Genomic DNA, 24,731 nt, shown 5'->3' with positions numbered 1-24,731 from the left:
TTGTTATTCATATATTATTTTGTAAATTATTGTGATATAATACACTACGTACCTGCAAGTGCTTCATGTACGTTTGTTGGAAGTAGCTCCGCAAATGCAAAGGGCAGTAGTCGTTGCATAAAGATATGACAATCATGACTCTTCATCCCGGAGAACTTTTGACCCTTTTCAACACATCTAGAGAGATTCGAAACATACCCATCAGGGAACTTCACTTCTGATGCCACCCAGTTGAACAATACCGACTTTTTTTCTGAAGATAATCTGAATATCGGAACGGGAACTTGTCCATTGCTTTTAATATGTAACTCGCTTCTTGAGCAAATATTCGGCAAGTCCAACCTCGATTTTATGTTGTCTTTTGTCTTCCCTGGGACATTCAATATTGTATTCATGATGTTCTCAAAACAATTCTTCTCTATATGCATCACATCGAGGTTGTGGCGCAGAAGAAGATCCTTCCAATATGGCAACTCCCAAAATATACTCTTCTTGTGCCAGTTGTGATGAACACCGTAAGAATCAGGCATATTACGAGGGACATGCCAATTACCACCCCAACGAACTGTTTAGTTAGCTCCGTAGTAGTCGATTTGCGCTTCAATTTGTTCTTCAGTTAGATATGGAGGAGGAGTGTCTCTCACAACCCTTTTGTGCCTAAACAAATTCTTGTTTCTTCGGTAAGGATGGCCAATGGGAAGAAATCGACGGTGACAATCAAACTAACTTGTCTTCCTACCATTCTTCAGTTGAAACGCATCTGTCGTTCCATTACAATATGGACAAGCTAATCTCCCATGTGTAGTCCATCCAGACAACATCCCATAGGCAGGAAAATCACTTATGGTCCACAAAAGCATCGCTCGCATCGTAAAATTCGTCTTCGTTGAACAGTCATACGTCCTCACCCCTGTTGACCACAAATCCTTCAACTCTTTTATCAGTGGTTGTAGGAAAACATCAAGGGACCTTTTTGGATGGTTCGGACCAGGTATTAATATGGTCAAGAATAGCAACTCATGTTGCATGCACATCTTCGGTGGCAGGTTGTATGGTGTAAGAAAGACTGGCCACAATGAATATTGTCTCCCTGACATTCCGAACGGACTAAATCCATCTGTGCATAGTCTGAGATACACATTCCGGATATTGCTAGCGAAATCCGGATGTACTTTGTTGAAATGTTTCCAGGCTCTTGCATCTGATGGATGAGTCATCTCACCATCCGTCTGAGTATGCTCGGCATGCCATCTCATCTTTCCAGCAGTCTGCTCTGATTGATACAATCTTTTCAATCTGTCTGTAATTGGTAGGTACCACATCCTTTGGTACGGTACCCTATTATGTCCCCGTCCTTGCGGCTTGAATCGTGGCTTCTTGCAGAATCGACATTCTTCTAGCTTCTCATCATCTCCCCAATAGATAATGCAGTTGTCGATGCAAACATCTATCATCTCCGAAGGCAACCCAAGACTATAAACCAGTTTCTGAATCTCATAATAAGAATCAGCAGACACATTGTCTTCCGGCAAATACTCTTTAAACAAGTCCGCCCATTCGTTCATGCAACTTTCAGGTAGATTGTGATCAGTTTTAATATTCATCATTCTAGCAGCTAACGACAATTTAGAGAGACCTTCTCTACAACCACTGTAAAGTGGTTGATTCGCCGCGTTTAACATTTCGTAAAACTTTTTTGCATCTATATTAGGTTCTTCATCTTCATCATGAGCTACGAATGCATCAGCTACCATATCATGAACCCTATCATAATCTACCATCTCCTCCTGATGGTAACTATGTTCTTTATGCAAATGATGATTTCTTTTTTTTTCTGAAAATTGCTATTACTACTATTAGCTTCATTCTGATCATAATTAAAACCTTCTCCATGTTGAAACAAGACATAGTAATTTGGCGTGAAACCTCTATTTATTAAATGCTTTCAAACATTTTCACGATTTGCCAGTTTCGAATTGTTGCATTTCCGACAAGGACAGAACATCTTACCACTTTCTTGGGCGAGCGGTGTTGAATCTGCTTGATGCACAAATGTCTCCAGACCCGCAAGGTATTCTTTCGTCACTCTCCCGTTAGCATCTCTATGCATATACATCCACTTCCGCAACTCGTAAATAGTCCCGGAGCCAGCCATTTTTTTTCTTTCACGTTTTTTGTTGTTGGTGTGTTTAAAATGATATTCAAACATCCATATTTATAGGAAATTTCGAAACTGGTAGTTGTAATTTTCCTATGAATTTACGACGAAAATTAATTAGGTGGCAAAAAAAAACGTGTAACACCTACAAAGTTGGTGGATTCAAAATTTTCTCGCTAAATACACGTAAACTATTTCCTCGTAAATAACACGCAAAGTTTACGTCGTATTTACGAGGAAATAATTTTTCCTCGTAAAATACTCGTCAAATTACATCCACTTTACGACGAAACACTTTTGTCGTTACGTTACGAGGAAATAACGATGACTTTAGTTTTCCACGTAAGTTCCTCGTAAAATCGACGTAAATTTACGAGAATTGTTTTTCCTCGTTAAATTTCCTCGTTAAGCATGTGTTTTCTTGTAGTGACCGGATTTCAATCACTATTTACAAATCATTCTAAAATATGTTTTTAATAAAATAATAATAAATCATAATTCAATAACACATAATTTAACTTAAATTTTTTATATTCATTAATATCCAATAAGCGATGACCTCCACTAAAACTAGAAATGGATCTAGCATACTTTTAACAAAAATACAATAGAAAGTTATAAAGTGAAAAAGAAAAGAAGTAGATTACAACTTAGCTTCAAACACGGAATTCTATTGGTCTGGAGCTGTTGCCGACATTCTTGGCTCCAATGTAACAAGTGTTTTAAAAGTAGACGATAGCTGAACTGTAACATTCCTTGTTATTATTGTGTGATGTGCAATGTGTTAAGCTGATGACATTGTAGATCATCAAGTCAACGAATTATTTCATATTTCATTACCTCTAAAAATGAAAAGGAAAACATAATATGGAATTGTAAAATATAGAGAAAACCATTTAGCAAAACAATAATCTATTCACACACAAGAAGCTAAACACAGTTTTCGTGGGTCTATTGCTTACTAACTTGCTTATTAATTAGGAGGTTCGAAGCCGAATCTCGTAATCTCCACGGATCTAAAACCACATCATGTAATATTAGTTTCGTCTTAGCGGCTATTCAAACGGGAGACTTCTGAGACAATGACCAAATGTATTTTCAAGTTGAACTAATAACCTCTGGTAATTTGAACACTTTCACCATTGCATGTCTATTACGTACTGCATACATTACTATGATCTCTGCAAAATACAAGAATCGTCGATCAATATAAAATTTTCCAAGTTGATTCTACGATACATGTTTTAAACAACAAGTATTGTACCTTGTGTCGACAACGTGACAAATTATATACTCACCTGGAGATAAGCTTACTTGAATCGACAAAACTATATTGTTCTTTGTGTGGATAAGGTCACCAAAAATTCCCACAAGAACATTTACCATCTTCAAAATGATGAAACCTTTGAACATTTCTAAGGACTTTCTTTATACCAAATATAAGAAAGAGCATTATGATAATTTCTACATAACCTAAGATTCTTAACAACCCAAAACATCGTCCCATGAGGGGTGTTCAAAAATCCAAAAGCAATATCATCTAATGCTCTGTGAAGCTTAGTCGATATAGACTTTACACCATCCCCTGAGAAAAAATAATGTGAAGCTTCAGATCTCATTCTCTCAAACATTAACATAGATTTCTCAGCTTGTCCGTGATTAGCATACACTACAATCATCGTGGACCAAGATTTGATCTTTTCAAATAAATACACCTCATCATCCAGAGCTACCACATTTCATAAACATATCAATCAAGGATGTTTTCACATACTTACATAACCCGAGTTTCTTAGCATACTCATATATCCATTTCCCTAAATCTAACGATCCTAATAATGAACAAGAAGACAGAACACTCAGAAAGGTTGACTCATTAGGCTTCAGCCTTCAAATATCAAGTTCACGGAACAAAGATAAAGCCTTGTCAGTGAGTGACTATGTTTCGGGTCGTCATCTTAGCAGAGGATGTTGTTAGATTCTTCGAAGCTGAGAGGGTTTTGCGATGTGGTATCTCTAGCGACTGTGCGCTGCTTCATCCTCCTCACCACCGAAGCAATCTCCTCTCCCGACACTTGAATCTTCCCGCAGGACTGGAGGAAAATGTCGCTTTTTTCCGCTGCCTTCAAAGGCTATCCGTAGTGGGCGAGTGCACGCGGTAGAGTTAGTTGAGCGCTATTAAGCACATGTAGTGTGTGTTAACATTGTCCCATCTTTTGCTGAATCTGAGTTTAGTTCTTTCCCAGCCCGGACCTAGAGGACAGTCCTTGAGCGGGATTATTTATGTCTCTCAGAGTAAAGCAAGTTGTGCATGCAGCTGTTGAATCCGCTTCTTACTAGTGTTGTGTTCCTTGTGTTCTAGTTTCTCAGTTCTCTCCTTTTAAGCCCGTTTCGGCTCAACCTTCTATCTAGCTACTACAAGTTTGTATTGATACTTTAAGTCATCTTCGCTCCAAAATAAAACGGTTTCAAGTTTAATTGATTTCTGCTTCCATGTTTTTTACTTTTTTTTGGCATTGGAAATATGTTTTAGAGGATTTATAGTTTGTTCATCACATATTGTAAACCTTAACAGTTCATTTCTGAAATGATATTTACAATTTAGTAAAAAAAAAAAAAGATAAAGCCTTGTCCGGTGTGTTTCTTCCCGCATATCCCATTATTATAGCGTTATAACTTTATAATAAACAACGCACAGTTCAAGCAGCATCCACATCTCCATACTCTATGTACATATTGATAAGCATAGGGCAAAGATATGCATTACCATCAAGCCCTAGTTTCACCCAGAGACAATGCAACTGTCTCGTAATCAGGTCCCGATTACAAAATTAATGAGGAAATTTTTGTCCCGATCCGATATTCAGGCTCAAATGGTAAAAGCGGATTAAGTGGTACGGGACAAGCGGTACACATGTGTGGTGCAGTTCTAACAGTTATAAAAACGTATAAATATATAGTATATGTAAAAAATTTTATTAGTGTTAACTGCGGTGCGGGCGCGAAAGGGATTAAAACATTTGAAGCCGTAGTTTAATAACGATAACCCGTCTCGTGATCAGGACCCGACTGCAAAATTAGTGAGCAATATATCATTACGACCCGACCCGATATGGAGTTTAATATTTAGGTATAAAAAATCGTAAAATGCGCTACAACGATCAATTTATTTTCTATATATATTATTTTGTGCATTTGATTATCTTTTGATAATAAAAAACCGCATAACCGAGTACGACATCGGAGGTTGAGGGCGGCGGAGAGCTTCACCGGCGCTGTTACACGGCGTCCCTCTCGATCTCCATTCTTCTCGGTTGAAAAAAGCAAAAAAATTCGAAAAACACACACAAAAACAATATTTGTATATTCGTTACATTGATTTATTTCACATCTCATGAACTGTTGATGCGACGATCGCATACCCGTGCCAGGGTGAAGACTAAACCGGAAAAATCAGCTATGGATCCGGTTAAGTTCCAGATCCGCTCCTCGAACCGATCATCATCATCTTCCTCAATCTACACCCTTACCAAATCCAATTCCAAACACGCGAAATCGAATCTCTTCCTAACCGTCGCTTCAATCGCCACCGTATTGGGTTTCCTCTTCGTCTGCTACTCGATTGCATCCTCCGGGAGAGGATCGCTTCGCTACAACGTCGTGATCGACGGCGGGAGCACGGGGACCCGGATCCACGTGTTCGGGTACCGGATTGAGTCGGGCAAACCGGTTTTCGAGTTCCGAGGAGCAAATTACGCGAGCTTGAAGCTGCATCCGGGCTTGTCGGCGTACGCGGACGATCCCGAGGGAGCGAGCGCGGCGTTGACGGAGCTTGTTGAGTTCGCGAAGGGGAGGGTTCCGAGGGGAATGTGGGTGGAGACGGAAGTGAGGCTGATGGCGACGGCGGGGATGAGGTTGCTTGAGGCGCCTGCACAGGAGAAGATTCTTGGGGTTGCGAGAAGTGTTCTTGGATCTTCTGGGTTCTTGTTTAGAGATGAATGGGCCTCTGTTATCTCTGGTGAGTTTCTCAAAGATTAAAGCTTTATGTAATTGAGAGTTGTTAAAATGTAAATGTATGTTTCGATTATTGTCAGGTTCTGACGAAGGTGTGTATGCTTGGGTTGTTGCGAACTTTGCTCTTGGTTCGCTTGGTGGTGATCCGATTAAGACAACTGGGATTGTTGAGCTTGGTGGAGCTTCTGCGCAGGTTTAGTCTCTTTCCTCGATCCTCAGGCGTGTTGTGAGAGTTTAGATACATGGTTTTACTGTTTGTGTGTTCTTTTTAGGTGACGTTTGTGTCTAATGAGCCAGTGCCTTCTGAGTTCTCACGTACAATATCATTTGGAAATGTTTCTTACAGTCTCTACAGTCACAGCTTCCTTCACTTTGGCCAGGTACGTCTCCTTTTTGTGTGTAATATATGTCTTTGGAACAAGTTTCACAGACTAACTCTAGTTTCAATCTCGTGTATTTTATCTTTTGGTAATGTCCCTGATGCTATTAACTTTTGGCACCTTGTAGAATGCTGCACATGAGAAGTTATGGGGTTCGCTTGTCTCAAGAGACCGTAATTCAGGTAGTGGGTGAGAATCATCAGTGTAGTGGTTGAACTTTTCTAAGGTTATTAGAGCTTGTAGCAATGTTTATTGGCTGGCTGTCCCACTCATACTTTGTTTCGTTTCTTGAAGCTGTGGAACCTACACTGGAAGGAAAACATGCAGACCCTTGTGCTCCTAAAGGATACAGCCTCGACGCAATCACACAGAAGCATCTATCTGGATTTTTAGCTGAAGAAAGCAAACTCGCATCTTCTTTTCAAGCTGTGGGTAATTACTCAGAGTGTCGTTCAGCTGCACTATCAATCTTGCAAGAAGGAAATGGTACAACATTATCTTTGTTGCTAGAGTTTCATGATCTCCATTCATTTCTATTGTTTTTAATGGATATAGATTTCTACCTTTGAGTGCAGATAAATGCTCGTATCAGCATTGCTCTATTGGATCAATGTTCACGCCTAAGCTTCAAGGAAGATTTTTAGCTACAGAAAACTTCTTCTACACCTCTAAGGTACCTTAGTTTTCTCATATCTGTTTTCATGCTCGTAATGTATATAACTCAATTGGACCAACAAGGAAACACCACAATGCGCATGTCTTTTACTCTGGAGAGTGTGATGAACATGTTCTTTTTTTTCTTTCTCATACCAGTTCTTTGGGCTGGGAGAGAAGTCGTGGCTATCTAATATGATATCGGCTGGAGAAAGATTCTGTGGAGAAGATTGGTCAAAGTTGAGAGTAAAAGACCCGTCACTCGAGGAAGAGGATCTTCTTCGGTATTGTTTCTCATCGGCATATATTGTATCATTGCTTCACGATACTCTCGGTGTTCCTCTTGATGATGAAAGGTATATTCATTCAAGAACTTTAAACAGAAGACTTAGATCAACGGTTTTATCAAGAAAACTATTTTGCTTTTATGCAGAGTCGGGTTTGCGAATCAAGCAGGAGATGATATACCGCTAGATTGGGCTTTAGGTGCATTCATTCTACAAACTGAAGCGTCGACCTCGCAGCACGCATCCTCTAGTCACCTCCATTGGTTCTATGCTCTGTTTGGTATCGACTCGCAGACGCTGCTATATTTCATCGGGGTACCAATCCTGATGACAGTTTTGGTATGTTTGATATCTAAATGGAGAAAACCGCAGCTGAAAACGATTTACGACCTTGAGAAAGGTCGATACATAGTCAGCCGCATTAGATGACCTTGGTTCAAACCGGTTTTCACATGAATCTCGTCTCTTTAGAAGCTTGTGATCATAAAGTTTTCTCCATTTTTTAAGGTTCCGTACAAGCTGTTCTTGAGCGAGCAGCGTCCGAGTGACTTATCAACAACGGCTTAGCAATTGCTGGGAATCATGGGGGTAGGAAAGTAGTTTCTGTATTGTAATGGAGAGGTGTATGCATGATTTCGATGTTTTAGAGAGCTTTTCTTGTGCACCAAGTTCGGTTTAGACTATTAACATTTGTATTATAAAAAACATTATATAAAATTTCGAAATATAGTTTGAAATGATGAGAAATTATGTCTTACTCGTGGAATTATTCAAGTCTGCAATATTTTTCCTTTCTTCTATAGATTTATATATGATGTACTAGTTTAATCGTTTATTGTTTTTGTCAATGCATTTTTGTCAAATATAAGTTACAAAATAGTATTTTATCTTGTCTAAATTAATCTTCAATTCGTTGACAATTTTTTTTCCTTTCAAGTTGTATAATACTCCACTCTTTTCAGAAAAATAGACTTTTTAGTATTTTCACACATATTAAGAAAACAAATTAAATCACTATAATAAATGTATCGTTTTTTATAATTTTCAATAATTTTAACTAATAGTAATTCAATAAAATCAATTATTATTTTTTGAAAATCACAATTTTTCTTATAGAAAATACAAAAAATCTATTGAAACAATTTTTTTTTTCTAAAACATTTAAGTTATTGAAACGGAAGAAGTATATCTTATCATTATAACTCTATAAATTTCAGGATTACTTATGGTCATGCATCTAATTCACTACTAAATTAATCTTAAACGACAGATATTCTCCCAATCATGTAATCAAATAATCTAAGCATAATTATTTTCTATAACCAGTCAATAATTATGCCTATTAGTTTTAAATTGAATTAGGTGCCAATAATGAGAAAAAATGATTCATAAATCATACTAACTCCGTCAGAAGATTAAAAAAAATTGTAAGAAAAAGAACAGCTAATGTTATCCGACAGGGAACACGTCGTTCACGTTACAGCATGGCAAAGTATCTTTTTTACAATAGACACCCTTATTTATTCTGTGTAATGACTACATTAGTTTTGGTCAACGGCCATTAAACTTTGTGTCCGCACGTCGTTTGTAATAATATCTTTTGTCATTTAATTTCGCTATAAAAAGCCATTTACTATTTTCGCTGGATCTGCGGAAAAATCTTGTGAAGAGTTTTTGATCTGTGCCTCAGGAAAAAGTTTCAAGGCGCACAGCAACTTCCTCTCGTCTCTTCCTCCTCATTTTCTGCGACTAACCAAAGGACATCTCTTTCCATTTTCGCTGGTGATTTTCTTGGAATATTCTTCTCTCCCGTGTTTGTGTTTTTCTCGTCAAGATAATCTGGTTCTTATTTCGTTAAGTGTTTTCATTTGGATTTTTATTTGTTTTGAACTCGTAGACTAGGAGTTGGAGGAATGATAGGTTTGTCAACAGAGAGCAGTCACATGGTGGTCAATGTAGATGGACTTATGCCACCGGTGCCATCTCCGCCAGTTAATGCGGAGGTCGAAAATATAAGAGAAGAGTCGACGGTGGTGGTTAATGATAAGGCAATTGATATTTCAGATGACGAGGGTCAGGAGAATGAGCCGCTCATTGCTTCTGCGGAGTGTCGTATTTGTCAGGACGAGTGCCCTATCAAGACTCTCGAGAGCCCTTGTGCTTGCAGTGGTAGCCTCAAGGTATTGTGTGTTTCATCATCGTCTCCTTTAGGGAAAAATTACCGACATATGTTTTTTCTTATATGATGAGCTGATAATTCTTGTTAATTGTTATTGAGATTGAAAAAATGGCCGATGATTAATTGACCAAAAGCTTTTATGTTTTTTACCAGTATGCTCACAGAAAATGTGTTCAGCGTTGGTGCAATGAAAAGGGAAACATCATATGCGAAATTTGCCATCAGGTATGTTTACCTTCTCTCGCAATCTCTTGGTTTATAGACTTAATTTGGTTCCTTGTGGCGCAAGATTTTCCACAAAGTGCATAATGATCATAGACAAAAGCAAAAATGTAAGTATGAATATATGCATATATATATATGAATGCAAGTTTCCCACATAAGGTTAAGTTATGTCCGTAGTAAAAGATTTAAGATATTGCATTGCACTTGAATTTGGTTTGGAACTTAAGCTCAGCAACTGCTTTATTATGTCTGAAAGCTGAGGAAAGTTACACTATCTGACCGCCCTTAACTTGTTTTACTAGCCTTACCAACCTGGATACACCGCTCCACCACCTTCTCCTCAGCCTGAAGAAACCACTATTGACATTGGGTACATTAAATCTCGTATTTTTATGCTTTTTTCTTTATTGGTTGTGCTTGTTTCTGACATCTAGTATGCGTGCGTTGCAGTGGAGGATGGACAATCTCAGGTTTGGATTTGCATGATCCTCGCCTTCTTCCCATTGCAGAAGCTGAACGTCGCTATTTAGAGTCTGAATACGTTGAATATACTGCTTCAAGTGCCAGTGGAGCTGCCTTTTGTCGCTCAGCTGCCCTAATAGTAAGTGTCAAAAGCTTCTTGGTAATTTTTTTAACACAACTTCTCTCGTTCTGATGATCATGTAACACATTTTTTCTTTTACAGTTAATGGCACTTCTTCTCTTACGTCATGCATTGACCATAACAAGCGATGATGGAGAAGACGAGGATGACCCATCTAACATACTATCTGTAAGCTTAGTTTTTTTTTCTTACTTACATGTAAGTAGTACTAACACCAAAACCAAAAATAACCAACCATCTATGTGTTATTCCAGCTCGTCTTGCTCCGAGCTGCTGGATTTCTTCTTCCTTGCTATATCATGGCTTGGGCGATCAGTATCCTACAACACCGAAGGCAAAGGCAGGTTAGTATAAGAACTACGCACAAGGTTTTGTCAAGACAACCAGTTTTTTTATTTCTTTGTCGGTAGTATCAAACTGAATCACATGTATTGAGTTACTACCCGAACCCTATTGAACAGGAAGCTGCAGCTTTGGCTACACAGTTTGCATTGGTGCTTCAGTCAGGTCAACCTAGAACAGTTCACTTCACGGTGGCACCAGAACCACCATCACCCTCCATGGCTACTGCAACTACGTCTACACAACAACCTGAAGAGCCAGTCTGATTCTTCTGACTCATAAGCATACAAGGTACCAAGTGAATCGAGTGGAGACTTGATGTCTCTAAATTTTAGAATGTATGAGTGAAGGAAAATCATTTGAGCTGTAACCAAAAATGTCACTAGTTTTTTTTCACAAATTTGTAAATTCTGTTTTACTATCTTCCATATATTGTCTTGAGATTTAATTGTTGAAACCACACGAGTAGATTCTCTCTCTTGTTTTGGACATGATTACAGAAGATTCTATGACTTTAAATAAACAAAAAATTATGGACATCGATGTAAGAATTAGAGAATCAGATCAAAGAATCAGATCTTTTGCAACATTGCACATCACAAGATTCACAACAGCAGTTTCAAGTCATAAGAGGTGGAGTTAAATGCAAAACCTGGTCTATCTTTTTTTCTCAATCCAAGCTAATCTTCTCTCAAAGCATAACACACCTCTATGCATATTCTTAGCATCAATCTCAGCGACCCGCAAAAGAATGTACGTAGTAATCCACATGAGTCGGGAATTTAAAGAACCATCTTCACTTTTTGTCACATAGTGAAGGTAGTCTAGTCTTTCTACCTTCACATGAGGCGGTATGTAACAGAACATATCGTCCCTCATCTCTGTTACTGGTCTTGTGATCGCTCTCTCCTTTGATTTTGATTCTCTGGTGATAAATCTCCTCGCTCTGAAAAAAGATTGAATCTACAAAATTATAAGTTATAAAGAATAACCATGGTTTACGAAATTGTTTGAATGTTTTGAATAATCTGTAAATAAATGAAATTTTCTTCATTGCAAGTTTCTTAAATAGTATCACCGACTTTTGTTTGTGTATGTAGTAGATTCTAGCAGTGAAGGCTTCATTCCAAACATTTCAATCTCTAATTCAATTGTGTAAATTGTAACGCTCTGACCCCTGCTAATGGGTTAACATGCCCACTCACTCCCATGGGCACACTCCCGGCCGATGGTTGATGTGTAAATTTTTAAGAAATTCGAAAAAAAAAAAATTTCCATGTTTTGGTTTTGTTCGCATGATATCATAAACTATTTTCTGATATGTTACTCATCTTTTTGCTTTCAGTTCAAACACAATTAATTTTAGATTTTTTGAATATATAATCGAAAAGATAGGTGTATTCTAGTGACATTTATATTCAAATCAATTTTTTTAAATCTTTCAATATCATATACCACAAATCGGAATATTAAATGGCCATTATTACATCTTGCTAATAATTCATGGATGATAATAATACCATTTATAAGCGATTTCAGAACCCTTACAGAGCTTTCAAAAACGTAAAGATATTAAAGCAATTTAGATGAGTTTAAACCCAATATTAAGCTTTATTTTTATCAAGGGAGTAAGAGTTTTGGAATGTAGTAAGAGTTTTCTATTTGTGTTGGACGATGAAAAGTAGCTTGTGTTTGAGGATGAGAATCAAACACGTAAACTGTGGGGCAAGTTTAAAATGCTGCCATTCATATGTGAACTATAATATGACTAATCAGCATATTTTATAAATGTTACACAGCTTCCTTGATTGGCCATTTATTAAAATATAATCTCGATATGTTTCAAGAAAGAATACACAATAATTGCTTTATGATATGTTCGATATCACAAGGTACAATCCAATGTATTTCTTAATATATATATACACATAAATTATACAACAAATTATTACATTGAATATTATTATTTTAAGAAAAACCCAACTCGATAGTCTTTGTCAATATCTCCCCATGCAACAAAATACGTACATCCCTCATGCTTCCTATTTTTTGTATTTTTGCTCCTCTTAAGTGAATTACATCCACTAGTTTAATCCAGATTCACTTACAGCTCAATCCCCTAACATGCATGGCTTCACCACTGTGTCCAAAATCTTGACATTTTAAATGACATATTTTATCTGTGTGAATGTTTATCAAAGATTTGGTTTAAGACTTAAGAGCATAATATTGTACGACTAGGAGATGCATTTGCAAGTTAGGGGCTGCATACAGTATCGTTTTATGTTGGTTAATTATCTTATCGTAAGCATCAAGCAGGTTTGATCATTAACTAGGTAGTTTATAGTTAAACTGCATTCTACTTTAGCTTTCCATTGGGTTGTGTCTGATGAGTTATCAACTTATCATGCATCCGTAATCGATCCGTCTTAAATAATTTGCACGACTATCGGTCGACATGAATAAATATGTCAATATATCATGCATTCTTCGTAATATGTAAATTAAGATTTATATTAGTACGATGTGTTCTTTTTGATGTTTAATGAAAATCCTGAAAAATATGGTTGCAGAACCTGTTTATTTTTTTTTTTTTTTAAAACACACTTATATTAATTAAAGGAGCAAAGTTAGTTGGGAGGATTAAACACTCCTACAACCACCACCGAATCGGTTACAGCCAAAGCAGCTTTAGCAAGTCTGTCTGCTTGGATATTAAACTCACGAGGAATCCAAGTGAAAGAAACAAAATCAAACACAGAGATAAGGGAGAGGATATCCGACACCACTCCATAGAGTTTAGGTATGCAGTCCCCTGAGTTAACCGCTTTAATCAGCTGCGAGGAATCATATTCAAAACGTATCGCCTTCAAGTTGTCGCAAATGCCCATCTTCACTGCTTCAAGTAGAGCCAAACCCTCCGCCATGATCGTCGAAGCTACAAACGGAATGCAGGAGCTAATGGATCTAGTTCCTGACAGGGATATAAGGAAACATCCCACACCCGCTCTGTTCCCTTGACCCTTCCACGCAGCATCAGACGAATCGTGACCGTGTTAGGAGGTGGGGGATGGTGGATTGGTTCAACCAACCCTCTCGGCGTTGGCTTCAGGTTAGGTTCACTAATCCATTCTCTGGCTAATCCAATCGCTTTTGATAGCGTATCTTCTGCAGAGGCTGAGGTACCTTCAAAAACGTACTTATTGCGCTCCTTCCAAATACTCCATAAGATCCAAGGAGCAAGTGACCCAGCAGAGATCCCCGAAGGGGGTAAGCAAGTAATGGAACAAAGATCCATCCACATCCGCGCTAAATCTAGTAATCCACTGAAATCCGGGGCCGTTGAGAAAGGCGCATTAAGCCACACTTTCCTTACAAAGGCACATTGGAAGAACAGATGAGTAATAGATTCAGCTTCACCACATCGCTTACAGGCTGGATCAACTGGGACATGCCTTTCCACCAGTCTTTCTCGCACAGGCAGAGTGCCCTTGAGTAGCTTCCACGCAAACATCTTCACCTTTGGTGCACAGGCCAGTTGCCACACATACTTCTTCCAGTTTACAGCAGCGATGACCGGACCCGCAGGAGTAAAGTCACCATCGTCCACAGCACTATAATATCCAGACTTCACCGAATAATCTCCTGATTTAGTACCCAGCCAAATAATCCTATCTAGAGCCCCAGATTGGCTAGGCTTGATACACCGAATAGTCTCTTCATACATAGGCAGCCATATTTGGATTTTTGTCGCATCCCATTCGCAGGTCCCCGGAATCATGAGGTCCGAAACCCTTAATTCAACAGTGCTCTCCTGAGGTGGTCCCATTGGGCGTACCTGTTTGGATAAGCTCAGCCAAGGGTCATCCCAGACCTTGATATCTTGTCCATTTCCAACCACCCAGCCCAAATTTTTAAGCAGAAGATCCCGTCCGACAAGAACACTCCGTCACCCATGAGACATGTTAGAAGTTTCTGTGGCCGTTAGGACATTGTTTTCAGTGCAGTATTTCCCCATAAGAACTTGTCCCAGAAGGCAGTCTGGATGTTGAACTAGTCTCCAGCTCAGCTTAGCAAGGAGGGCAGCATTATACACTTGGAAATCCCGGAAACCAAGCCCACCAAGTGCTTTTGGTTTGGCCATAGAAGACCATGAAACCCACGCCATTTTCCTGGTATATTCATTATTATCCCACCAGAATCTCGTCACCGTGGACTGGATTCTCTTGCATAAAGACACAGGAAGATCGAAGTGAGACATGGAGTAGGAGGGGGCTGCTGAAAGCACACTTTGCAGCATCACCATCTTACCCGCTGAGGAGAGAAACTTGTTGGACCATCCCCGAGCCTTTTGTTTTATCCTGTCCACAATGGAGAAAAAATATCGCGTTTCCTCCTACCAAATTGCTCCGGTAAGCCAAGATATTTTCCAGTCCCCCCCTCTTTTTGGATTTGCAATTCTTCCTTGACCATTTCTTTAATCGCTGCCGGGGTACGTCGGGAAAATGTGATGGCCGATTTTTCCTTGCTAATAGTTTGGCCAGACGCGCTCTCGTACTTGGTAAGAATGTCAGTAAGTGCGCTGCAGTTCCCTTGAGTGGTTTCAAGGAAGAACATAGTATCATCAGCAAAGAGGAGATGATTAATCCGAGGGCAGCCTCTTGCCACTCTTATCCCTTGCAGAGAACCATCCTCTTGTGCTTGGTTACATAATCCCGAGAGAACTTCACTACACATTATGAATATGTAGGGAGAAAGGGGGTCTCCTTGGCGGATTCCCCTACTCGGTACTACCTTCCCTCTAGGCAAGCCGTTAATGAGGAAGGAGTACGTAACCGATGAGATACACTGCATAACACAGTTGACAAAAGCTTGGTGGAATCCCAAACGAAGCATGACCAGCGATATAAACTCCCACTCGAGCCAGTCATACGCCTTACTCATGTCAGTCTTGACAGCCATCGCACATCGTTGTTCAGCCTGCGACGTGTTGAGGTAGTGCAAAACCTCATGAGTAATCAGAATGTTGTCCCCTATAGCTCTTCTTGGGACAAAGGCGGACTGATTCACCGAAATCAGCTTACTCAACAGGGGCTGGAGGCGACGTGTGAGTAGCTTGGAGAAGATTTTGTAATAAACATTACATAAGGCAATAGGGCGGTAGTCCGAGACCTTCTGCGGGTTGGGAATCTTTGGGATGAGGCGGACGTTAGTCTCATTGATGAGCTCCGATAGTGGTTCCCCCCTGAAGAAGCCTTGTACCTCCTTCACTATATCCGGTCCTACATCTTCCCACTGAGTATGAAAAAAACCAGCCGAGAAGCCATCTGGTCCCGGGGCTTTTTCAGAACCTGTTTATTTAGATTTTGAAATTGTAATTGAAATCTTCAAAGCGCAGTCCGTATAATAGTGTTTGGAATGTTAAGAGAAAAAGTAAAGAATAAACACCATTGAAGTCACGAGGTAACATCATCTCTCTAGTATTCCTTCATGATATAAAGGATTGACAAACATTTATTCACGAGATATATTTAATCTTCAATTCACATGCAACAAACTGGCCAATAACTCAAAGTGGAACCCAGTCACACTTATCAGGACACATAAGCTTCGAAGAAACCAGCTTTCAACACTTTTGTCTTGTTTCTTATTTATACCTTAATCTAATTCACACACAAGCAAGAAAAAAAAAACAAGAAGAAAATCAAGCAACCCACAAAAAAAAAAAACAATGGTGATCTTAACACCATCATCTTCTTCAACACCAAAAACATCTTTTGATTTCACTAAGAACACCAACAATCACAGTCTCAGTGTCCCTGTCCCGTCTTCTTCTTCTTCTTCTTCTTCTCCTTTTTCTTACTTGAGAAGCAAGGAAGAAGCTGTTATCACAACCAAGAAGCTCATAGAACCCTGCGAACCCCTAAACATGAGAAAAGAAGATCAAGAGCTTGGCCATAAGACGAACAAAGTGAAGAAAGCTCCGGAAGATCCAGAGATTGGTGTGTTTGGAGCTGAGAAGTACTTCAACGGAGACATGGATTCAGACCAGAGTTCTAGTGTTCTGTCTCTGACTAACCCAGAAGTTGAGAGATTCGTTGTTGAATCGAAGCAGAGCGAGAAGAGGTCTACTGGAACTCCGAGTGTCCGCTCTGACTCAAGCTGGAATAGTCAGAGCATATTGCTTCAGAACAAATTGGTTAATAGCTGCAACAGTTCCTTGCAGGAGAAGAAACACAATAGTGATCAGATTCCAAAGGTGAACAACAGTAAGAAGAGTTTTATCTCGAACCTAAGGTGTAAATGCGTGTGTTCTGATGGGAACTCAGTCGATGTCGATGATAAGATCTCAGTTAAGATTCAAAAGCAAGAAGAGTTGGTGCAGAGGAAGTCTCCTGAAGTGTTTGGTTCCCCTCTAAATATTGATAAGAGGGTTTTTGTTCAGAAGAAGCTCACAGTTCCTCAATGGGAATCAAGAATAGAGGAAGAAGACACAAAGAGTAATTCAAGCTCGGATCTTTTCGAGATAGAAAATCTTACACGGAAACCAAAACCTATTCTTGGAAGGCAAGGAAGCGATCCGGCTTCACCTACATGTTATGCTCCAAGTGAAGTTAGCATAGAGTGGAGCATAGTGACAGCAAGTGCAGCTGATTTCTCAGTTATGTCAGAATGTGCAACAAGCCCTGTAAGAAGAAACCGATCTTCACAGATTCCTCAGATCCCTACTAATAGTTACATCGATAAAAACGCACCGCAGAGGCAGAAATCAAGTAGCAGCGGAAGGGGTGGTTTCTTGAGCTGCAAGAGTCATAAATCTGTTATGGTTTCTAGTGATTCAGACAAAAGAAGTAGCATGAACAAGACGTCCATGAGTTATGTTCCGAGATTCCCAATGGAGACTACTTAAACTAAGAGTTTTGAAACGCGAAGAAGGATCAGCAGCAGCTCCATTGCTCATACACCATCATCTCTTCTGTACAGTCAGTATTGATTGCACAGTAAGTAAAACAAAAAAAGATTTCAATCTATGACTTCTTCTTATCTGTAATGGCTATTGAGTGAGAGAAGATTTGTAATTTTTTTTATATAATGTCTTATTGATTTCTTGATCATAAGGTCATCTTCCTCTCTTTGCACCCTAACAATACTCAAAAAGTGACGTGTGGTTAGAAAGTTAATACAACATTCTTCTCAGTTAAAAATACATATATAATGAAGCAAAATGATTACACAATTAGCAAAAAATGTCCCTACCACGTTTTGTTATTTTTGGATTTAGTCTTAAAGTATAGAGATTCAAGTTTTGTCTTAAGCCTTCAAGAGTTTGTCACAAAGTATTAATTAGTAAACTTGAATCAATATTCAATGATAGTGTCATCTTACCTAACATATCTAAGATCATGTTCCTGATGGCCATGCGTGTCTGAGATAAAGGCAAAGAAGACAAAGAACCTTAACTGTTTGATTGAAAAATAGGTATGAAGTGATGTGAGATAAGAACCAAATTGGGAGGGCCTTCCTTACTAAGACAATAAATGCAAATCAGATGTATGTCTTTGTAGCCAACTCATAACCTGAAAGGACTGAATTTACCCAAAGTGATCTTATCCACACTCCATTGAACCTTCCTTCAAAAGAGAAAATTAAGATTTCAAGAAGCTACATGGATGAAACCAAGATGATGATACCAGACATCAAAGCTAAATACAGTGTGGGTTTGATGAAAAACCAAGAATATCTTGATGAAGAAGATAAGTATTGTAAATTTGTATTTTTCTCAAAAGAGATGGGGAAATAATTGAGCCTTCACTTATTTTCCTATAAAATAGTGAGCTAAATTGAGAAATCAAAACGTGATCTAACTTCTCAAGTCTCCATATGTGGTAGAGAAAAGAACAACAAGAGCAAGAAGACATTTTGAGTTAAACAAAGGCAGAACACACAAAAAAAAATACTCGAGTTTGGTTTCTTTGTTGGCCATGCTTCAAAGCGCCCACATGCTTTTTCCTCAAGTAAATAAGGCAAGTAGGTAAGAAGAATCCAATCCCACATGACAAACAATGTCTAAGAGAAGTTATTTTAAATTCTTTCGGAGTTCTTGGTGAAACATTCACTGTGTTGATGTAAAAGCTGTTCCCAAAGAGCCACATAAGAAGAAGAATCTTGTGTGGTCTCTACCTGCATTTGTTCAGGAACTTTTTTTTTGCCAAGGATTTGTTCAGGAACTTATGTTATGACCTGTATTGAAGCTACAATCTATTGAAAACAAAATGGCCACAAGACATTAAAACTAAGATTTCTGAAGTTCTCTATCGAGTGTGTTAGTTACTGACACCTTCCACGGAGAGAAAAGAATAAAGATCATATGACAATATCATAGAACTTAACAAATAAAAGGTAGATGAGCCTTTGGTTACCTAACCAAGCTGGAGATCCATAATGGTTTTTTTTTTTGCTGAAAAAAAAACGTTTTATGCGGTGAGCGTTGATCAAACACGCGACATTCAGATCTTCAGTCTGACGCTCTCCCAACTGAGCTATCCCCACTTGCTGATGTAATTCATAAAGACCTTTTAATTATTAATCAAGAGGATTAGACATGTAAAGAGGATGCAAAGTACTTGTAAACAAAAGAGAATCATTGATAGCAGCAACAATTTCTTTCTCCTTAACAAAACTTATGGAATCATACACAAATCGTGTGGGTTCCTTTGGCGAGTATATGTGTTTTCATCGGCATCTCAAACATTTACTACTAAATTATTATTCCTTTTTATGAACCAAATATTACACATAAACATGTAGCTTGTGTAAGTCATCGCCCATCCTAAACAATATATTGATCAGCTTCTATTCACATATCACAAAGTTGTATTTATACTATATTATTTTTCCGCGCTACGCGAGGATAATATACTTTTATTTTTTTCACATTTTATCACATGTAAATTATCATCTTAATTTAAGATTAATTGTGTTTATTTGATCAATTGCAACATACTATTTTTAATTTCATGGTAAATCTTTTGTATAAATGAGGAAATTTAGTTTTAAAATTCTATTTCTCATTTTAAAATTTTATTTATATTAATCTCAAATAAGTTTCTATTATATGAAATGAAAAGGAGTAACCTGACTTTCACAATAAAATTAGGAAGACAGTTTGAATTACTTTTCTTTTATTATGTTTGACAAATTTTACTTCTATATAAGATTTGAAACATTTTAGGCATCAAAATTTCATATAAGTAAAACACTTCAGAACAAAAAAATTTGTTCAATAATGCACCTTCATTTATTATTATTGTTTTACGTAAATTTTATAAAATCAATGATTGATAACCGTTTTAGAACTGAAACCGTTTAAAATTTGTCTATGCATTATTAAATCGTAAAAATATTAAATTATAAAATAATATTAATATTTATTGGAAGCGATGTAATAATACTATTATTAGTGACCGATAATTTAAATATAGAAAAATTATTGATCCGTACTTTGATATTTCTTAGAAAAATTATTTATTCACCGACGAATAAAAGTCTGCGAGCTCATATTCATTAATTGAAGAAAAAAGAAACAAAATAATAAGAATTTTAAAATAAAAAAAATAAAAAATAGTACAAATTTTTTTTAACCATTGTTAACGCAATCATCAAAACAATAAACCCTAAATCCTAAACATTAAACCCTAAAAACTAAACCTTAAATTTTTGGGTAAATTCTAAACCCTTGGGTAAACCCTTAATCTTTGGGTAAACCCTAAATTCTTGGGTAAACTCTAAACCCTAGGGTAAACCCTAAACTATAGGGTAAATCCTAAACCCTAGGGTTTAGGGCTAAGATTTAGAGCTTTAATGACGGCGTTGAGGATTTAATGTTTAGGATTTATTGTTTAGTGTTTATGATTTACCCAATGGTTTAGGGTTTAATGGTTAGACTTTAGGATTTAGTGTAATTTTATTGACAACATTAATAATGTTTTTTAAAAAACTCATTTTTTGCAGCTAGTACTATTTTTTTAATTTATTTTTACTTTTTTTATTTTAAAAACACAATACAACTTAGCAAATTTTTGTTATTTTGCCTTTTCTAAAAAAATAAAATATGATATGACATGCTATAATTGGCTGGTGAATCTACGCCTTCTGGGGTAAACAAAAAAAAAACTTTTCTTAGAATGCGTAGATGTTGTTTTTGTAAATTTGTTCTAATATAATTTTGATAACATTATAGTAAATAAGTCTTATTTGGCGTTGGACTACATAAATTGAAACACAATTATGGAAAAACTGTTTTCTAATTAAATACAACGCATAATAGTGTATGAACCAAAATTTCTTTTGAAAAAATAAATTTAAATATATGGAAGGAATAAACATTAGAAGCTGCAATTAGACATGAACATCCTTTTTTAGAATTTTTGGAGAAACAAATGTATGTTATGATTTCCGAGAGAATTTTAATTTTAGCTTTTACCCCAAATTTGATATCATTATTTAAATTTATCTTTAAGAGATAACCATTTTCATAAATACTTTAAATTTCCAAAAACTAAAACTGACATTATAAATCATTTAAAAATGTTTAAAATCATTTATAAAATATTTGTAAAGGTTCATAAATTCAAACCCAATCCATAAATAATCTACTAAGGCAACATAAAACAAAAACTGATAATATACTTTTATCAGCCGTGACCATGACTGGAGCAACATCATGACCATGACTCTTTCTCTCTGTATCTTCAACAGTGCTCTGAAATCGTTTATCCTCAAAGATGATGTTATTGTCATCAGAAACGTAGCTTGTGTGTGAACTCGATGAAGCCAGGCTTGACTGTTTCTTGAGCTGAACATCTTATGAACAGCTATCGTTGACATCATTTTTAATTGGTTGTTGCTTCGCTCTGCCTACTTTAGAAAAGGAATCACTCTGCCTCATCTCCAATGAGTTATCTCGAGAATGACCTCTCTTCCATGAAGCATTTTCTGATTGTTCATCAACATTTTTCTTAGAAAGCTCTGCCCTGGTAGTAGATTGATCTTCTTCTTCCCTATAAATGCTTCTTGGCATTTCTTCTTTAACAAAACCTCCGCTTTGCACATTTGAGCTACTATGTCTATGTGAAGGTTTTATATTATCATAAGAGGATGAGTTCGGCGACTCTGTGGAACTATGTATCGTCATCCTCATCCTTTTTTTTACTTGAAAGCTCAGCAGCTGCACGTGCAGCAAAACTCACTCTTTCAGCAGATTCAGCAGCTGCATGTGCGGCAGTCGTAGCATCAGCAAAATCTGTTTCGTATGGAGATGAATCCACATAACCTGGATGAGGGTCTGTGTTCTCTGCCACCATTCTTATCTTCTGTATAAAAGAAGAAACGATTTGTTACATCTAACGCTTCAACACAGATAGAACAAACATTAAACAAAAAGTTTTTTTTTATGGAAAAAAATAACCAAAAGGTCTTGGATCTTGACGATAGTGATCAGTAGAAGCAGTGCGGCTGGAAGATATTCCGACAGTTTCATATAAGTTCTGCTCCACGTTAGCAGTAGATGGAGCTTGAAACTCTCGGAGGTTGATTGTTTGGATTCTTGAAGAATATGAGTTTATTCCACTCACGGACTGAGAGCAACTTGCTCCACTCTGCTCAAAGAAATTGAAAATGTCATTGAGGAAACTTATACTAAAGAAACAGACTGGTGAAGCTTAGGCTATGAAATGAAGATGTAGTTACTGACCATCAATACAGTCTCCTTTGGATCTGGCTCAACCAAAGATTCTGGTTCCCATGTTACATTATGCTCTGTAGCAATCTCTTTCAAAATTTTGTTCTTCGTTGGACCATCAGGAGCTTTAACCGACAGTTTATCCACCAACTAAGCATACATAGAGAGAGAAAGAATCATCATCATCATCAAGAATGATGCCTCTCTCCTACGGACATCAGAGAAAGGAAAACAACAACACAAGCAACCAAAACTCACCAAGCGGCTCACACCAGAATCTGACTGCAACCCAACAGTAGCTGAAACAAAATCTTTGCCATACATAGCAGAGAAATGCTTAACGACATCAGCTAACTCCGCGACATCAGGAAATTATAAGCTTCTGGGTATATAAAGAAGGAGGAAAAAAAGGAGCTGAAACGAAACCATAAAGAAGGAGTATTGATGGATCAATTAAAACTTAGTCGAAATGGTTTAGGTGGAGAAGCTGAAGTGGCAGAGGAGAAAAGAGAAGACGAAGTGGTAGAGGAGGCGAGAAGAGACACGCGACTTCAGCTCTGTGTCGTAGACCTAGGTCTAATTATTAGATGATCTAAAAGTCCAATCCCAAATCAAAAGAAGCCCACACGCATAAGTCAATTCAGAAAAAAATTAAAGCCCAGCCCGAAAACGAAATGTTCTGATTGGAGGATTATTTATGCTGACGTGGACATGCTAGAATTGGAGATTATCCCCCTTTTAGTATTGTGATTAAAGATGGAGAATTTCCCAAAACTAACCCACAACTTGATTTTAACCCCAAACATATACCCAAACTTTAATCAAATGCAAAACTAACCTAAAATCCTTATGAAATTACGGCTCAGCCCCTTGTGACCAAACAAGTAAGTCGTGTGGTACCAGTTTATCTTAAAAATAATTTATAAATTTTGTATAACATATTTTGATGAGTAAAAAATAAAAATCATGCAATTATAAACAGTTTTAAGTGATATAAATTAAGATATGATAAAATTGATTTGTTTTCGAGATAGATGAGTGGAAGTAGTGAATCATGATATTCTTTGATTTAGGGGTTTGGCAAATATATGTTGTAGTATTGTATGTATTCTTAAGGTTAGATTTTGGAAAGCTAAAATGTTTTTTTCAAAAATTAATTTTCACCTATATGTGTTTCTTTCTGTGTATAGTAACCACTTTTCAAGTTTGATTTGATTTTATGAAATGTTTAATTAGATAATTAAGTTTAGGGGTTATGTTTAGGATGTGGACGACTTATATTTCAGTCTTCTGGTGAATAATTTTACCCAGACGACTTATATTTCAGTCGTCCACATCGTACCGAACCTTTAATTTTACCAATGTACGTTTTAACCTAACCAGATCATTTACCGAACATATAAAAACTATTTTTTGACTTTTTCACAACTTTACGAAACCCTAGCACCGTTTCTCTCCAAGGGCGATTTCGAAGGCGATAAAACGAAAACCCTACCGTGATCGTGTTCCCCTGTTCTCTTCGCCGGTAATCTCTCCGATTACGACGAATCTCGTTTCTCATTCATGCCGTAGAGTATTTTCGTAGTTTAAACTGACCATCCGCTTCCTTTTTTCAAATCTGAAATCTCGTTTGCCAAACTCCGCCGCCGGTATGTTATTTCTCATGTCTTAAGGCGTTTAGCCGCCGGAAAACCCTAAAAATTGTAGTCTTAATTCTTCTTTTCCCTTCGATTTGCAGATCTGTAACCGCTCTGGACCACATCTTCTCCGACCATATCTTCTCCGACCATATCTTCTTCGAAAATATCTTCTCCAATTGTAAGTCATTCGTCTTTTGTTTAAAAGATGGTTTTTCTATTTATTCAGATATGCATGCTCAACAAGATTTTGAGATCTGTAGGAGGTCGGTTGTGATGATTGTTGTAGTCTTTTACTGAAAGACTACTCGGACGACTTCCAGGAAGTCTTCTACAAAGTCTTACACTCTGGACGACTTACATGTAAGTCGTCCAGAGTGTAAGACTTTGTAGAAGACTTCCAGGAATGGAACCAAGTAGTCTTCTCACTTCCTGGAAGTCATCCAGGTAGTCTTCTCACTTCCTGGAAGTCGTCTGCAAGTCTTCTATAGTATTTAGAATAATGTGCTAC

The 24,731-nt window shown here is 37.5% G+C and overlaps 4 protein-coding genes and 1 pseudogene across 5 annotated transcripts; 3 read left to right on the top strand and 2 right to left on the bottom strand.

Annotated features, from left to right (window-relative positions):
* Window positions 1-5,338: 5,338 nt before the first annotated feature.
* LOC106411097 (probable apyrase 6) lies at window positions 5,339-8,262 on the top strand. The gene is made up of 8 exons (XM_013851782.3): window positions 5,339-6,176; window positions 6,253-6,365; window positions 6,445-6,552; window positions 6,680-6,734; window positions 6,847-7,038; window positions 7,128-7,225; window positions 7,366-7,562; window positions 7,640-8,262. The coding sequence occupies exons 1-8, from the start codon at window positions 5,564-5,566 to the stop codon at window positions 7,920-7,922; spliced, it is 1,659 nt and encodes a 552-aa protein (XP_013707236.1). The 5' UTR covers window positions 5,339-5,563; the 3' UTR covers window positions 7,923-8,262.
* An 858-nt stretch (window positions 8,263-9,120) lies between these two features.
* Window positions 9,121-11,380, top strand: BNAC07G22020D. 2 transcript variants are annotated; one of them, XM_013850353.3, is made up of 8 exons: window positions 9,121-9,275; window positions 9,391-9,673; window positions 9,826-9,897; window positions 10,200-10,267; window positions 10,348-10,498; window positions 10,583-10,669; window positions 10,756-10,845; window positions 10,963-11,380. In XM_013850353.3, exons 2-8 carry the CDS (start codon window positions 9,407-9,409, stop codon window positions 11,107-11,109), a joined length of 882 nt encoding a protein of 293 aa, XP_013705807.1. In that variant the 5' UTR covers window positions 9,121-9,275; window positions 9,391-9,406; the 3' UTR covers window positions 11,110-11,380. The 2 variants fall into 2 exon arrangements, with proteins under 2 accessions (XP_013705807.1, XP_048619649.1); XM_048763692.1 differs by having other exon boundaries at window positions 9,145-9,275; window positions 9,396-9,673.
* Window positions 11,381-14,792: 3,412 nt separating this feature from the next.
* Window positions 14,793-15,149, bottom strand: LOC106408111 (uncharacterized mitochondrial protein AtMg00310-like). The gene has a single exon (XM_013848936.1). It carries the CDS (start codon window positions 15,147-15,149, stop codon window positions 14,793-14,795), a length of 357 nt encoding a protein of 118 aa, XP_013704390.1.
* Window positions 15,150-16,339: 1,190 nt separating this feature from the next.
* On the top strand, window positions 16,340-17,966 carry LOC106407661 (protein PHYTOCHROME KINASE SUBSTRATE 1). Its single transcript, XM_013848532.3, has one exon. It carries the CDS (start codon window positions 16,575-16,577, stop codon window positions 17,751-17,753), a length of 1,179 nt encoding a protein of 392 aa, XP_013703986.1. The 5' UTR covers window positions 16,340-16,574; the 3' UTR covers window positions 17,754-17,966.
* A 2,604-nt stretch (window positions 17,967-20,570) lies between these two features.
* On the bottom strand, window positions 20,571-22,955 carry LOC106408110 (annotated as a pseudogene).
* Between the last annotated feature and the right edge of the window lie 1,776 nt (window positions 22,956-24,731).

Source organism: Brassica napus, chromosome C7 (genome assembly GCF_020379485.1).
Source record: "Brassica napus cultivar Da-Ae chromosome C7, Da-Ae, whole genome shotgun sequence".
Lineage (NCBI taxonomy): Eukaryota > Viridiplantae > Streptophyta > Magnoliopsida > Brassicales > Brassicaceae > Brassica > Brassica napus.
Note: the sequence above shows the minus strand (reverse complement) of the source record. Positions and strands in the feature narration are given on the sequence as shown.

Coding starts and splice junctions, on each gene's coding strand:
- LOC106411097 (XM_013851782.3), top strand. CDS start 5,564: ATGCGACGATCGCATACCCGTGCCAGGGTGAAGACTAAACCGGAAAAA. Junction 6,177..6,252: donor ATGGGCCTCTGTTATCTCTG/GTGAGTTTCTCA, acceptor GATTATTGTCAG/GTTCTGACGAAGGTGTGTAT. Junction 6,553..6,679: donor GCTTCCTTCACTTTGGCCAG/GTACGTCTCCTT, acceptor GGCACCTTGTAG/AATGCTGCACATGAGAAGTT.
- BNAC07G22020D (XM_013850353.3), top strand. CDS start 9,407: ATGATAGGTTTGTCAACAGAGAGCAGTCACATGGTGGTCAATGTAGAT. Junction 9,898..10,199: donor TATGCGAAATTTGCCATCAG/GTATGTTTACCT, acceptor TTGTTTTACTAG/CCTTACCAACCTGGATACAC. Junction 10,670..10,755: donor ACCCATCTAACATACTATCT/GTAAGCTTAGTT, acceptor GTGTTATTCCAG/CTCGTCTTGCTCCGAGCTGC.
- LOC106408111 (XM_013848936.1), bottom strand. CDS start 15,149: ATGGTGATGCTGCAAAGTGTGCTTTCAGCAGCCCCCTCCTACTCCATG.
- LOC106407661 (XM_013848532.3), top strand. CDS start 16,575: ATGGTGATCTTAACACCATCATCTTCTTCAACACCAAAAACATCTTTT.